Source organism: Panthera onca, chromosome F1 (assembly GCF_046562875.1).
Source record: "Panthera onca isolate mPanOnc1 chromosome F1, mPanOnc1 haplotype 2, whole genome shotgun sequence".
Lineage (NCBI taxonomy): Eukaryota > Metazoa > Chordata > Mammalia > Carnivora > Felidae > Panthera > Panthera onca.
In genome coordinates, this window is record NC_138355.1 from 6398451 (window position 1) to 6415477 (window position 17027).

The window sequence follows — 17027 nt, forward strand, 5'->3', positions numbered from 1 at the left end:
GAAACTAGCTCACCCATGTAACTCTCCACTAACTGGCATCTCTGATAAAACCGAGCACATTTTTCCCCTCCGTACTCCTCGGTAGATATCAGAGAGTGAACTCTAGATGGTCACCGGCCGGATTCAGAAACAGTTATTTACAAAGCCTGGGCAATCGGTGCAGGGAGCTGGGATTTCACCATCTCTGTTCCCTACGCCACAGCCCGAGTCACAGACAGAATGGGAATAAATGAAGGTTGCCCTGCTCTGATCAGGAATAGTGGGACAACACTGGACTATACCTGACCCTTTGTTTACCGGCTTTGAAACTTCGGGAAATAACTTCCTTGCCCTCAGTCTCCGTTTCCTATTCTGTAAAATGCGATCCTGCAGGAATGCTGGGAAGCTTAAATAAGAGCCTGCATCTTTTTTTTTTTTAATTGTTTTTTTAATGTTTATTTATTTTTGAGACAGAGAGAGACAGAGCATGAATGAGGGAGGGTCAGAGAGAGAGGGAGACACAGAATCTGAAGCAGGCTCCAGGCTCTGAGCTATCAGCACAGAGCCTGACGCAGGGCTTGAACTCATGGACTGTGAGATCATGACCTGAGCTGAAGTCGGTCGCTTAACCGACTGAGCCACCCAGGCGCCCCAGAGCCTACATCTTAAAGAAGTTTGAGGGCAGACTGTGAAGATGGCGGAGAGGGACCTGAGCTCATTTCCTCCTCCTCACACACAGAGGCAATGACTACGCATGATCCAGCTCACTATGGAAATGACTCGAAGACCAGCAGAACAGCTCTTCCACAGCTAAAGACACGGAAAGGTAACCCCATTGAGAAGGGTAGGAGGGGTGGAGACCTAGCTGGAAAGCAAAGCCCAAGCATAATGACGCCCAAGCGAGAAGGATATCCCAGGCACCAAGATTTTCCCTCACGAGCGAGGGTATCAGACTTTACCTCGGGCACCCCCTGCTCTGGAGACCTGCATCGGAAAGACAAGCCTTGTCACACCTGGCTTTGAAAATCAGTGGACTTAACTCTGGGAGAGGCAAAGCGCCATAAGAATCCAAGAGTCAGGGCCACCTGGGTGGCTCAGTCGATTAAGCACCTGACTCTTGGTTTTGGCCCAGGTCAGGATCTCACCGTTCGTGGGATCGAGCCCAGCATTGGGCTCTGCGCTGACAGCTCAGAGCCTACTTAGGAGTCTCGCTCCCTCACTCTCTCTCTCTATCTCTGACCCCCCCCCCCACTCACTCTCTCTCTCTCAAAATAAACAAACTTAAAAATATATCAATTAAAGAATCCGAGAGTCCACTCTTAAAGGGCCAGCACAGAAGCAGTGATTTTAAGACATGTGTGAGAGGATCAGAGATCTGTAGGAGCTTTCTCAGGGAACGAGAGTGCTGAAGGTGCTGTTTTCCTTGACCTCCTTCAGCCTAGCTGGTCAGTCCTTGTGGGAGTCAGTTCTGATGCTCTCCATCCACCACCTGCCTGTCCTGACCCTGTGTTCCACCCACCCATCCATCCAAAAAGACTCCTGCCCCAGAGGAGGGGAGCCAGCCTTGACCACCGGCACACCCACAGCTGCCACGGCCAGTCACACAGGAGGGAGCACGCAGCCCACACAACTGACCTCCCTGGAGTTCCTGGTTCTGCTGACCAGGGGGGATTGTGCTGCTGGGCCCCACGGGACACCTCTACATAAGGCCACTGCCGTCATCACCAGGAGACATAGCTGACCTAATACACAGAAACAGATGAAGGCTCAGACAAAATGAGAAGACAGAAAAATATATTCCACGCAAAAGAACAGGACGAAACCTCAGTAAAAGAACTAAGCAAAACGGAGATAAGCAATCTGCCTGATAAAGAGTTCAAAGCGATCATCAGGTGCTACACAGACTGGAGAGAAGGGAGGATGAGCTCAGTGAGACCTTCAACCAAAGAGACAGAAATATAGTGGCTGAGTGGCTTAAGAGTCTGACTCTTGATTTTAGCTCAGGTTGTGATCTCATCGCTCTTGGGTTCGAGCCCAGTGTCAGGTTCTGTACTGTCAGTGCTTGGGATTCTCTCTCTCCGCCCCTCCCTGACTCACCTTTTCTCTCTCTCCAAAATAAATAAACGAACAACAAAGAGGAATTTCCTACTCTGTTTAAAGAAAAAAACAAAAAGAACTAATCACAACTGAAGAATATACTGAAATGAAAAATACACTAGAGGGAATCAACAGCAGATTGGAGGATGCAGAACAAAGGATCAGCAATCTGAAAAACAGGGTGATGGAAGGCAGCCAGCTGAACAGCAATTTAAAAAAAAAAAAAAAAGAATTTTTTAAATGAGCATAGCTTGTACTAACATTTGGATTAGAGGGGTTCCAGACAGAGGAGAGAGAGAAAGGGGCAGAAAAGTTATTTGAAGAAATAACAGTTGAAAACTTCCCTAACCTTGGGAAGAAAACAGACATCCAGGTCCAGGAAAAACAGAGAACCCTAAACAAGATGAATCCAAGGAGGTCCACACTAAGACACATAAAAATTTAAGTGTCAAAAATGAATAACAAAGGGAGAGTCTAGAGAACAGCAAGAGAGAAGCAAATAATTGCATACAAGAGAAACCCCATAAGGCTATCAGCTGATTTTTCAGCAGAAACTTGGCAGGCCAGAAGGGAGTGGCACGATATAATCAAAGTACAGAAAGGAAAAGCCTACAATCATGAATTCTCTACCCATCAAGGTTATGATCCAGAATTGAAGGAGAGATAAAGAGTTTCCAGGACAGGGGTGCCTGGGTGGCTCAGTCAGTTGAGCATCTGACTCTTGATTTCAGCTCAGATTATGACTCCAGGATTGTGGGATTGAGCCTGGCACCTGCTTAAGATTCTCTCTCTCCCCTGCTCAAGTGCTCTCTCCCACTCTGAATGAATGAATGAACGAATGAATGAATGAATAGCTGGCTAGCTGGCTAGCTAGTTAGCTTCCAGGACAAACAAAAGTCGAAGGAGACCATTACCACGAAACTGGCCTTACAAAAAATGTTAAAACAACTTCTTTAAATGGAAAAGAAAAGGCTATAACTAGAATTAAGAAAATTACGCAAGGAGAGGCACTTGGGTGGCTCAGTCAAGCATCTAACTCCTGGTTTCCGCTCAGGTCATGATCTCACAGTTGGTGAGTTCAAGCTCCACACTGGGCTCCACACTGACAGTGCAGAACCTGCCTGGGATTCTCTCTCACTCCTCCCTCTGCCCCTCCCTCGCTCGTGTGTGTGCACGCCATCTCTCAAAATGAATAAACTTTTTTTTTTTAAGAAAATTATGCAAGGAAAAAATGTCACTGGTAAAACCAGACATAAAGGTGATAAATCAATCACTACTAAAGCTAGTATGAAGGTTACAAGGCAAAGGTAGTAAAATTATATATACAAAAGTCAGTTAAAGGATACATAAAATTTTTAAATGTAAAGTATGACACCATATACATAAAATGTAGAGGGGAAGGAAAAAGGTAGAGCGTTTAGAATGTGTTTCAACTTAAGCAATCATCAACGTAAAATAGACTATTATTTACACTGAATTTACATGTGAACCTCATGGTGACCACAAACCCAAAACCCATAAGATACACAAAAAATAAAGGGAAAGGATTCCAAGCACAACAATAAAGAAAGTTATCAAATCACAAAGGACAAGAGCAATAAATTTTGTTTACTAACAAAATAACGAGAACTATATACTTATCAATAATTACTTTAAATGTAAATGGACTACCAGCATTTTTCACACAGCTAGAACAAACAATCCTGAAATTTCTATGCAACCGCTAAAGACCCTGAATAGCGAAAGCAATCCTGAAAAAGAAACGAAAAGCTGGAGGCATCACAATTCCAGACTTCAAGCTGTATTACAAAACTGTAGTCATCAAGACAGTATGGTACTTGTACAGGAACAGACACACAGATCAATGGAACAGAATAGAAAACCCAGAAATGGACCCACAACTATATGGTCAACTAATCTTTGACAAAGTAGGAAAGACTATCCAATGGAAAAAAAGATGGTCTCTGACAAATGGTGTTGGGAAAACTGGACACCAGCATGCAGAAGAATGAAACTGGACCACTTTCTTACACCACACACAAAAATAAATTCAAAATGGACAAAGACCTAAATGTGAGACAGGAAATCACCAAAATCCTAGAGGAGAACATAGGTAGCAACCTCTTTGACCTTGGCCGGAACAACTTCTTACTAGACACATTGCCAAAGCAAAAAGGAACTATTGGGACCTCATCAAGATAAAAAGCTTCTGCACAGCAAAGGAAACAATCAACAAAACTAAAAGGCAGCCAATGGAATGGGAGAAGATATTTGCAAATGACATATCTGATAAGGGGTTAGTATTCAAAATCTATAAAGAACTCACCAAACTCAATATCCAAAAAAACAAATAATCTGGTCAAGAAATGGGCAGAAGATATGAATAGACATTTCTCCGAAGAAGACACCAGATGGCTAACGGACACATAAGATGCTCAACATCACTCATCATCAGGGAAATACAAATCCAAACTATGATGAGATATTACCTCACACCAGCAGGAATGGCTAATATTAACAACACATGAAACAAGAGATGTTGAGGAGGATGTGAGAAAGGAGAACATTTTGCACTGTTGGTGGGAATGAAAACTGGTGCAGCTGCTCTGGAAAACAGTATGGGGGTTCCCCCAAAAGTTAAAGATAGAACTACCCTATGATCCAGCAATCGCACTACTAAGTATTTACCAAAAGGATCAAAAAATAGATTCAGAGGGGTGCATGTGCCCTGATGTCTAAAGCAGCACTATCAACAATAGCCAAAGTATGGAAAGAGCCCCAATGTCTATCAACTGATGAATGGATAAAGAAGATGTGGTATGTATGTACACACACACACACACACACACACACACACACACACACAATGCAATACTACCCAGCCATCACAAAGAATAAAACCTTCCCATTTGCGACAACGTGGATGGAGCTAGAGTGTATTATGTTAAACAAAATAAGTCAGTCAGAGAAAAGACAAATACCATATGATTTCACTCATAGGTGGAATTTAAGAAACAAAACAGATGAACATACGGTAAGGGGGGGACAAAGAAAAGGAAGCAAGCCATAAGAGACCCTTAACGACAGAGAACAAACTGAGGATTGCTGAAGGGAGGTGGTGGGGGATGGGTTAGGTGGGGGATGGGTATTAATGAGGGCACTTGTTGGGATGAGCACTGGATGTTGTATGTAAGTGATGAATCACTGAGTTCTCCTGAAACCAATAATAACCTGTATGTTAACTGATTAGAATTTATTTATTTATTTATTTATTTATTTATTTATTTATTTATTTATTTATTTTAAGACAGAGTGAGAGTGCCTGAACAGGGGAGGGACAGAGAGAGAGGGAGAGAGAGAATCCCAAGGAGGCTCCGCGCTGTCAGCATGGAGCCCGATGTGGGGCTCAAATTCACTAACTGGGAGATCATGACCTGAGCCCAAACCAAGAGTCAGACGCTCAACTGACTGAGCCACCCAAGCGCCCCTAACTAGAATTTAAACCAAAACTTCGAAAAAATGAACGTAAATGGACTACATGTTCCAATCAAAAGAACATAAGGTGACTGAATGGAATAAACAAAGAAACAAACAAGACCCAACTGCAGACCTAAGGATACATACAGACTGAGAGTGAAAAGATGGCAAAAGATATTCCACGCATGTGGAAGCAAAAAACAAATGCTAGGGTAGACAAAATTGACTTTAAAACAAAGACTGTAACAAGAGACATCATTACATAATGATAAAGGGATCACTCTAACAAGAGGCTATAACAGTTGTAAATCTGTCTGCACCCAACATAGGAGCACCTAAATATATAAAGACAATATTAACAGACATAAAGGGAGAAATTGACAGTAATACAACAATAGGAGGGGACTTCAACACCCCACTTAAGTCAGTGGACAGATCGTCCAGACAGAAAGTCAACAAGGAAACAGTGGCTTTGGGTGACACATGAGACCAGATGGATCGCACAGATACATATCCCATCCAAGAACAGCAGAATACAAATTCTTTTCAAGTGTACATGAAACATTCTCCAGGGTAGATTTCATGCTAGGCCACAAAATACACCTCAAGAAACTTAAGGAGTTTGAAATCACATCAGGCTCTGCACTGGGATTGGAGCCTGCTGGGGATTCTCTCTCTCCCTCTGGCCCTCCCCCACGTGCACACACTCTCTCTCTACAAAGACTACTACAAAAGATTATACACCAGCAAATTGGACAAATGGATAGAAGAAATGGATAAATTCCTAGAAATGCACAAGTCCAAGTCTGAATTGGGAAGAAATAGAAAATCTGACCAGACCAATAACCAGGAACAACACTGAATTGGCATTCAAAGAGCTCCCAGCAAACAAAATCGCAGGACCACATGGCTTCACAGACGAAGTCTACCAAACATTTAAAGAAGCGTTAATACCTATTCTTTTCAAACTATTCCAAAAAATAGGAAAGAAACCTTCCAAATTTTTCACAGTAGGAGGCCAGCATCATCTTGATGCAAATTAAAAAATGTTAAAGATTAATATCCTTGATGAACATACATGCAAAAATCTACAAACCAAATTCAACAATACACGAAAAGCATCATTCCCCACAATCAAGTAGGATTTATTTCAGGGACGCAAGGGTAGCTCAAGATTTGCAAATCAATCAACGTAATGTACCACATTAACAAATGAAGGACAAAAATCATATGATTCACAGATGCAGAAAAGAACATTTGACAAAACTTAACATGGGTTCATCAGGAAAACTCTCAATAAAGTGGATTTAAGGGGAACATAACTCAATGTACATAATAAAGTCCACATGTGAAAAACCCACAGCTAGCATTATACTCAGTGGTAAAAAAACTAAAGGCGTTTCCTCAAAGATCAGGAACAAGACAGGATGTGCACACTTTTATTCAACATGTGGAAGTCCTGAAAAAAAAAAAATTAAAATTAAAAAAAAAAACTTAGAAAAATAGGGGCGCCTGGATGGCTTAGTCGGTTGAGCATCCGACTTCAGCTCAGGTCATGATCTCACGGTTCGTGAGTTCGGGCCCCATGTCGGGCTCTGTGCTGACAGCTCAGAGCCTGGAGCCTGTTTCGGATTCTGTGTCTCCCTCTCTCTCTGACCCTCCCCCGTTCATGCTCTGTCTCTCTCTGTCTCAAAAATAAATAAACGTTAAAAAAAATGTCTTTTAAAATAAATATTTTAAAAAAATTAAAAAAAAAAAATAAAACAAACATGTGGAAGTCCTAGCCACAGCAATCAGATGATCAGACATGAAAAAGAATATAAGGTATCCAAATAAGTAAGAAAGAAGTAAAATTTTTCACTATTTGCAGGCGACATGATACTATACATGGAATAACCTAAAGTCTACCAAAAAACTACTAGAATTAATAAATGAATTCAGTAAAGTTTCAGGATACAAAATAGGTATACAGAAGTCTACAGATTCCTATTTCTACACATTAATAACAAACTAGTGGAAAGAGAAATTAAGAAAACAATCCTATTTATAATTCTAGCAGAAAGAATAAAATACCCAGGAATGAATTTAACCAAGGAGATAAAAAGAAATGTCCTCTGAAAGCTATACGACATCGATCAAAGACATTGGAGAAGACACACATAATTTTTTTTAACGTTTATTTATTTTTGAGAGAGAGAGAAGGAATGAGAGTGCATGCGTGCAAGCAAGGAGGGGGTGGGCAGAGAGCGAGGGGGACAGAGGCTCCAAAGCAACTCTGTGCTGACACATGATCACGAGATCATCACCTGAGCTGAAGTCGGACGCTCAACTGACTGAGCCACCCAGGCGCCCCAAAGAAGACACAAAGAAATGGAAAGACATTCCATGTTCAAGGGTTGGAAGAACAAATACTGTTAAAACGTCTACACTACCCAAAGCAAGCTACAGATCCCATGCAATCCCCAACAAAATACCAGTACTGTTGCTTTTTTTTTTTTAATAGAACTACAACAAATAATCCTAAAATTTGTACAGAACCACAAAAGAGCCCAAATAACCAAAGCAGTCTTGAGAAAGAGGAGTAAAGCTGGGGGAATTAGAATCCCAGATTTCAAAGTATACTACAAAGCTATAGCAATCAACAGTATGGTACAGCCACAGAAGCAGATACATCGATCAATGGAGCACAACAGAGAGGCCAGAGATAAACACACACTTTTATGGGCAATTAATCTACAACAAAGGAGGAGAGAACATGCAACGGGAGAAAAGACAGTCTCTTCAATAAACCATGTTGGGAAAACTGGCGAGCTGTGTGCAAAATAATGAAACTGGACTGCTTTCTTTTAAAAAAAAAATTGTTAATGTTTTTATTTATTTTTGAGACAGAGAGAGACAGAGCATGAGCAGGGGAGGGGCAGAGAGAGGGGGAGACACAGAATCTGAAGCAGGCTCCAGGTTCTGAGCTGTCAGCACAGAGCCCGATGTGGGGCTTGAACTCACGAGCCGTGAGATCATGACCTGAGCTGATGTCGGACGCTTAACCGACTGAGCCACCCAGGCACCCCGAAACTGGACTGCTTTCTAACACCATACACAATAAACTCAAGATGGATTAAAGACCTAAAAGTGATAACTGAATGTAGTAAATAAAAAAATAAATAATAAATTAAATTAAAAAAAAAGAGGAGCGCCTGGGTGCTCAGTCGGTTGAATGCCCAACTTCGGCTCAGGTCATGATCTCACAGCTCATGGGTTTGAGTCCCGCGTTGGGCTCTGTGCTGACAGCTCGGAGCCTGGAGCCTGCTTCGGATTCTGTGTCTCCCTCTCTCTCTGCCCCTCCCCCACTCTTACTCTCTCTTTCTCTCAAAAATAAACAAACATTTAAAAAGTGGTTTAAAAGGTCTATTTAAAGAAAGAAAGGAAACATAGGCTATAAATGCTCAGATAACAGTCTTAATATTTTTCTGGTTTTGTCTCTTCAGACAATAGCAACAAAAGCAAAAATAAACAGTTGGGACACATCAAAATAAAAAGGTTTGCAGAGCAAAGGAAACCATCAACAAAATGAAAAGGCAACACACTGAATGGGAGAAGATAAATGCAAATGGTATATTCAATAAGGGGTTAGTGTCCAAAATACATAAAGAATTCATACAACTCAATATCAAAAAAAAAAACAAAAAAAAAACCACCTCAAATAATCTGATTTAAAAATTGGGCAGAGGGCCTGAGTAGGCATGTTCCAAGTGTGGCCACTGTGGAAAAGTGTGGAGTTTCTTCAAAAAATTAAAAATATAAGTACCATATGATCCAGCAATCCCACTCCTGGGTACTCACCCAAAGAAAATGAAAACACTAGTTCAAAAGATATACATACATCTACATTTATTGCAGCATTGTTTACAACAGCCAAGATATGGAAACAACCCAAGCATCGGTCAATACCACGTGGTATATATCCTCAATAGAATATTACTCAGCTATAAAAAAGAATGAAATCTTGCCTTTCGGGACAATGTCAATGGACATAGAGGGCATTGTGCTACGTGAAATGAGTCAGAGAAAGAAAAATACCACAGGATTTCAGTTATATGTGGAATCTTAAAAAACAAGACAAATGAACAAACACACAAATAGAAACAGACTTAATAAATACAGAGAGCTAGCGGTCACCAGTGGGGAGGGTTTGGAGGGATGGGTGACATAGGTGAAGGAAATGAAGAGGTACAAACTTGTAAAATGAGTAAGTCACAGGAATGAAAAGTACAGCATAGGGACTAGTCAATAATATTGTAATAACAGTGTATGGTGACAGACAGAGACTACACTCCCCGTGGGGAGCATTTTGTAACATACGTAATTGTCAAATCACTATGCTGCCCACCTGAAACTAATATAATGTCGAGCCCCAACTGTACTTCAATTAAAAGTAAAATAAGGAACTTTGTAGGCTTTTAAGGACTATTCAGATATTTTCCAATTGTTAATAAACTTTATATAGGTTTGCGCTATTTTTGTAACTTGATGTTTTATTTTAGTTGTTTTGTGTTTTCTTCCATTGTTGTTTTTTTTTGTTTTGTTTTCTTGGGCGGGGTGGGGGGCGAGACAGAGGATCTGAAGCAGGCTCTGTGTGGAAAGCAGAGAGCCCGACGTGGGGCTTAAACTCACAAATCCTGAGATCTTGACCTGAGCCAAAGGCAGACCCCTAACTGACTGAGCCACCCAGGTGCCCCTTAATTTGATATTTTAGAGTCAAGCGAAGAAATCCACTGAAAAATATATGTGTAGAAACCGAGCATTACGCTCTGCTTATTGGTGTCAGTAATAATATTAACACCTGTTACTGTATGCCAGGCATTGTTAGAACCAGTATTTCTTTTATCTGTTGCCCTCCTAACACCTAATATGCTATTATCCCTGATTTCCAACTCAGACAGTTGAAATTCTGACAAGCTATTTCTCACATTCATGTAACCAGCAAGGTGAACTACCATATTCTAAAATCTATGTTCTCATCCCTTCCGTGCATGACCACACCATCCTGAACGCTTACTCATTTTGTAGATTTCCCAGTATCTTCTATTTAAAATATTTGATCCAATAATAAGAGAATATTATGAGCAATTATATGCCAACAAAATGGACAATCTGGAAGAAATGGACAAATTCCTAGAAACATATATCCTACCAAAACTGAAACAGGAAGAAATAGAAAATTTGAACAGACCCATAACCAGTAAGGAAATTGAATTAGTAATCAAAAATCTGCCAAAAAACAAGAGTCCAGGGCCAGATGGCTTTCCAGGGGGATTCTACCAAACATTTAAGGAAGAGTTAACACCTATTCTCTTGAAACTGTTCCAAAAAATAGAAATGGAAGGAAAACTTCCAAACTCTTTCTATGAAGCCAGCATTATCCTGATTCCAAAACCAGACAGAGACCCCACTAAAAAGGAGAACTACAGACCAATTTCCCTGATGAACATGGATGCAAAAATCCTCAACAAGATATTAGCCAACCGGATCCAATGAAACATTAAAAAAATTATTCACCACCACCAAGTGGGATTTATACATGGGATGCAGGGCTGGTTCAATATCCGCAAAACAATTAACGTGATTCATCACATCAATAAAAGAAAGGACAAGAACCATATGATCCTCTCAATAGATGTAGAGAAAGCATTTGACAAAATACAGCATCCTTTCTTGATAAAAACCCTGAAGAAAGTAGGGATAGAAGGATCATACCTCGAGATTACAAAAACCATATACGAGTGACCCAACACTAATATCACCCCCAATGGGGAAAAACTGACAGCTTTCCCCATAAGGTCAGGAACGAGACAGGGATGTCCACTCTCGCCACTGTTATTCAACATAGTATTGGAATCTTAGCCTCTGTAATCAGACAACACAAAGAAATAAAAGGCATCCAAATCAGCCAGAAGGAGGTCAAACTTTCACTCTTTTCAGATGACATGATACTCTATATGGAAAACCCAAAAGATTCCACCAAAAAACTGCTAGAACTGATTCATGAATTCAGCAAAGTTGTAGGATATAAAATCAATGCACAGAAATCAGTTGCATTTCTATACACCAACAATGAAGTGACAGAAAGAGAAATCAAGGAATCGATCCCATTTACAGTTGCACCAAAAACCATAAAATACCTAGGAATATATCTAACCAAAGAGGTGAACAATCTATACACTGAAAACTATAGAAAGCTGATGAAAGAAATTTAAGGCACAAAGAAATGGAAAAAGATTCCATGCTCCTGGATAAGAAGAACAAATATGGTTAAAATGTCGATACTACCCAAAGCAATCTACATATTCAATGCAATCCCTATCAAAGTAATATGAGCATTCTTCACAGAGCTAGAACAAATAATCCTAAAATTTGTATGGAGCCAGAAAAGACTCCGAATAGCCAAAGCAATCCTGAAAAAGAAAACCAAAGCAGGAGGCATCACAATCCCAGACTTCAAGCTATACTACAAAGCTGTAATCATCAAGACAGTATGGTACTGGCACAAGAACAGACACTCAGATCAATGGAATAGAATAGAGAACCCAGAAATGGACCCACAAACATATGGGCAACTAATCTTTGACAAAACAGGAAAGAATATCCAATGGAATAAAGACAGTCTCTTCAGCAAGTGGTGCTGGGAAAACTGGACAGGGACATGCAGAAGAATGAACCTGGACCACTTTCTTACACCAGACACAAAAATAAACTCAAAGTGGATGAAAGACCTCAATGTAAGACAAGAAGCCATCAAAATCCTTGAGGAGAAAGCAGGCAAAAACCTCTTTGGTCTTGCCTGCAGCAATTTCTTACTCAACACGTCTCTGGAGGCAAGGGAAACAAAAGCAAAAATGAACTACTGGGACCTCATCAAAATAAAAAGCTTCTGCACAGCGAAGGAAACAATCAGCAAAATTAAAAGGCAACTGACGGAATGGGAGAAGATATTTGCAAATGACATATCAGATAAAGGGTTAGTATCCAAAATCTACAAAGAACTTATCAAACTCAACACCCAAAAAACAAATAATCCAGTGAAGAAATGGGCTAAAGACATGAATAGACACTTCTCCAAAGAAGACATCCAGATGGCCAACCAACACATGAAAAAATGCTCCACCTCACTCATCATCAGGGAAATACAAATCAAAACCACAATGATATACCACCTTACACCTGTCAGACTAATGTTAACAATTCAGGCAACAACAGACGTTGGCGAGGATGCGGAGAAAGAGGATCTCTTTTGCATTGTTGGTGGGAATGCAAGCTGGCACAGCCACTCTGGAAAACAGTATGGAGGTTCCTCAAAAAACTAAAAAGAGAACTACCCTACGACCCAGTAATTGCACTACTAGGCATGTATCCAAGGGATACAGGTGTGTTGTTTCGAAGGGACAGATGCACCCCCATGTTTATAGCAGCACTATCGACAAGAGCCAAAGTATGGAAAGAGTCCAAATGTCCACTGATGGATGAATGGATAAAGAAGATGTGGGGGGTGTGTGTGTGTGTGTGTGTATATATATATATATATATATATATATATATATATATATATATATATATATATGATGGAGTATTACTCAGCAATCAAAAAGAATGAAATCTTGCCATTTGCAACTACATGGATAGGACTGGAGGGTATTATGCTAAGTGAAATTAGTCAGAGAAAGACAAAAATCCTATGACTTCACTCATATGAGGACTTTAAGAGACAAAACAGATGAACATAAGGGAAGGGAAACAAAAATAATATAAAAACAGAAAGGGGGACAAAAGAGACTCATAAATATGGAGAACAAACTGAGGGTTGCTGGAGGGGTTGTGGGAAGGGGGATGGGCTAAATGGGTAAGGGGCATTAAGGAATCTACTGAAATCATTGCTTCACTATACACTAATTTGGATGTAAATTTTAAAAAATAAAAAATAAAGTTAAATAAAAAAAATAAAAATAAAAATAAAAAAATAAAAATAAAATAAAATAAAATAAAATAAAATAAAATAAAATAAAATAAAATAAAATAAAATAAAATAGTTTGATCATCGGGGCACCCGGGTGGCTCAGTCGGTTAAGCATCTGACTTCAGCTGTGTGTCTCTGTCTCTCAATAAATAAACGTTAAAAAAAATTTAAAATGTTTGACCATCAAAATACTTGAGAGCAGCAATTGGTATCTAATAGATCACTGGGAATAGCTCTGCAAAATTGAGAGGGAGTAACAGAGATATTTGGGCCTGGTGGTGTATTATTGTAAAATGCCATTGTAAAAAAGATGGCTTTTTCATTTTCATTATATGTTTTAATATTTTATATGTTTTAAATTTATAATATTAATTTTTATTTATAATATATATTATATATTAATTTGTTTTAAATTTAGTTTTAAATTTATATTTTTTATTTATAATATATATTACATACATTATATATTACATATTAATGTGTAATATGTTTTTTTTTAATTTAATGTTTATTTACATTTGAGAGAGAGACAGAGTGTGAGCGGAAGAGGGGCAGAGAGAGAGGGAGACACAGAATCCGAAGCAGGCTCCAGGCTCCGAGCTGTCAGCACAGAGCCCGATATGGGGCTCAAACCCACGAACCGGGAGATCATGACCTGAGCCCAAGTCGGTCACCTAACCAACTGAGGCACCCAGGCGCCCCAGTAATATTAAATGTTTTAAATTTTATTATATGCTTTTGAGTGTGAAGTACAAATAGAAAAAAATGTTTTAAAATGTGAACTGGACTGACTTCATCTGTAGCCTGCTACCACTCTGATAACATGACTGTGGTGCTCTCCCACACAGGTTTTCCTGGACAGAGACCTCACCAAGCAATCCACGATTAATTTGGTGGATTTAGCAGGAAGTGAAAGGCAGAAATCTTCAGGATCTGAAGGAGACAGACTGAGGGAAGGATCACAAGTTAACTTAAGTTTAACCAATTTAGGAAATGTTATCAGGTAAATAACCTGTGCATGGGTATTCATTTCTATCGTAAAAATGACCCCAGATATCAAAAATTAGATTAATCATAACCCTTGAGTCATGACCCACTGTCACCATTGGTTCATACCTGGTCCTCCTATTTATTTTAAATGAATTGCTTTTTAATAAAATTAAAAACACTAATAAAGCCACCACCCAACCCAAGAAATCGTTGGTATTTCTCTACTGTGCTCCCCTTGGAGGTAACCGCCATCTTGAATTTTGTTTACCCCTCTCTGTCCCTCCCTCCCTTTCTTCTTTCATCCTTTCTTGTTTTTATCACATGTGAATATTATTAGTTAGTGGCACTCATTTTTGAAATGTTTACAAAGGGTATAAAATATTACATTGTTTTCTGGATCCTGTTCTTAAGTGATTAAAATATAAACTACAAAAAGTGTGCAAATCTTAAATGTTCAGGTCAATGAATTTTTATACATATATATCTGTGTAATTACCACCCAGCTCAAGATATAGAACATTTCCAAAACCCAGAAACCTCCCTTGTACTTCCCTCCTAGCTTTCACTTCCACCAGAAGAAATTGACCTTTGCCACTACAAATTGGTTTTGCCTAACTGTATAGATTTTCATATAAATGTGACCATTTATAAGAGGCCATTGTTTTTTGTATTTGGCTTCATTCACTAAGGACTGTGTCTAGGAGACTAGGCCATGTTTCTCACGTAGCAATTATTAGTTCTTTTTCATTGCTATGTAGCATTCCATTGTGGGAATGTGCCACAATCATTTATCCATTCTCCTATTGATGGACGTTTCCTTTGCATCCAGGTTTTGAGTATTCTAAATAAGGTTGCTATGAACATTCTTGTATGTGTGGTTTGGGGAAAATAATTTCTCCTTCCTCTCAAGTACACGCCCAGGAGTAGAATTGTCGGGATTGGCTTTTAGATCCAACATTATTAACAGTATGTGTCCATGCTTTCCGTGGCTATAGTTAATTTACCTTCTGTTCTGTCACTAAACATTGTGCCTATGAGATTCCTTTTTTTGTAGAAGTTGTTACTTCTTTTTCCTTATGATGTAGTATTCCATGGTGGGAACATGCCATAACTTCTTCATTGGTTCTCCTGTTGATTGGCATTTTGGTTGTTCCCAGGTTTTGGTTTTTTTGCTATTACAAACGGCGCTATTATGAACATTCTTGTACAAATCACAGGGTATCAATATATTAAAGTTTCTTTTGAATATAGAAAAAGGACTGAAATTGTTGGATTATATATAAGTTGTGTACAATACCTAAGTTTTGAGGGTGGTGACAAGTTATTTTCCAAAATGGTGGGGCCAATTTACACTCCCAACAGCAATGGATAAAATATCCCATTGATCCACATCTTTTCTAAGGCTTGGTATTATCACACTTCTTGATATTTACTAATTAAATGGGTATGAAGATACCTTACCGTGGTCTTGATACTCTTGGTTTTTAGCAAGTTTGAGCATCATGTGATATGTTTACCGGCAATATGTCTCCTCTCAAAACGTTCTGTTTTTCCCATTATTCTATCCAGTTACTGTCTTTTTATTGATTCATAGGCATCCTTTACGTATTTTTATTACTCTTTTCTCAGGTATATAAGCACCTTCACCCAGCACACAGCGTGTCTTTTCAATGTAAGGTGTCTATTGATGAGTAGAAATCATGGTAGTGGTTTTTGTTTAGCATTTCCTGAGTCTTGTTTAAGAAAAGTAGCGTCTGAAAGCCATCTCCCTAAATTTCATTTAATTTCCTGTCCATCTGGACTTGATTTCTGTGTGTAGTATAAGGTAGGCGTCCTTTTCATTATTTTTACCTTATAGATTGCAATTTTTCAGTTACACTGTTGAATAGTTCCTCCTCTCCTCAGGGGATCTTCTATGCTATCTCTGTCATAGATCAAAATTGAATATACGCTTAACCGTTACTTGCCTTTTTAATCTGATTGGCCAAAGTCTGAACAATAGTGAATGCTTTATCCTCTTCCTGAATACTACAAGGATCTCCATCCTCCATATGTAATTTTGATATGTATTTTAATTCTATTCTTCTTTAACCCCAAAATACATTATTATTTGTTTGACAGTGTTCGTTTTTTAAATTCTTCACTTTTCCCTCTCGAAATCCTCTTTCTTCATTAGTGCTATTGATATACTAGATTTCTTTCTGTCTCTGAATTCATTTTTTTATTAATTTTATTCATTTATTTTTAAATTTACATCCAAGTTAGTTAGCATATGCAATAATGATTTCAGAAGTAGATTCCAGTGATTCATATCCTATGTATAACACCCAGTGCTCATCCCAACAAGTGTTTTCCTTAATGACCCTTACCCATTCAGCCAATTCCCCCTCCCAGGACCCCTCCAGCAGCCCTCAGTTTGTTCTCTGTATTTAAGAGTCTTTTATGTTTTGTCCCCCTTCTTGTTTTTATATTATTT

At 39.1% G+C, this 17027-nt stretch overlaps 1 protein-coding gene across 1 annotated transcript in view; it reads left to right on the forward strand.

Annotated features, from left to right (window-relative positions):
- LOC132686905 (kinesin-like protein KIF28P) overlaps positions 1 to 17027 on the forward strand; it is an 81546-nt gene that overhangs the window by 28271 nt on the left and 36248 nt on the right. Inside the window, exon 6 of the mRNA XM_078440532.2 lies at positions 14410 to 14564. Coding sequence (XP_078296658.2) covers positions 14410 to 14564 — 155 coding nt within the window. The remainder of the gene's footprint in view (positions 1 to 14409; positions 14565 to 17027) is intronic.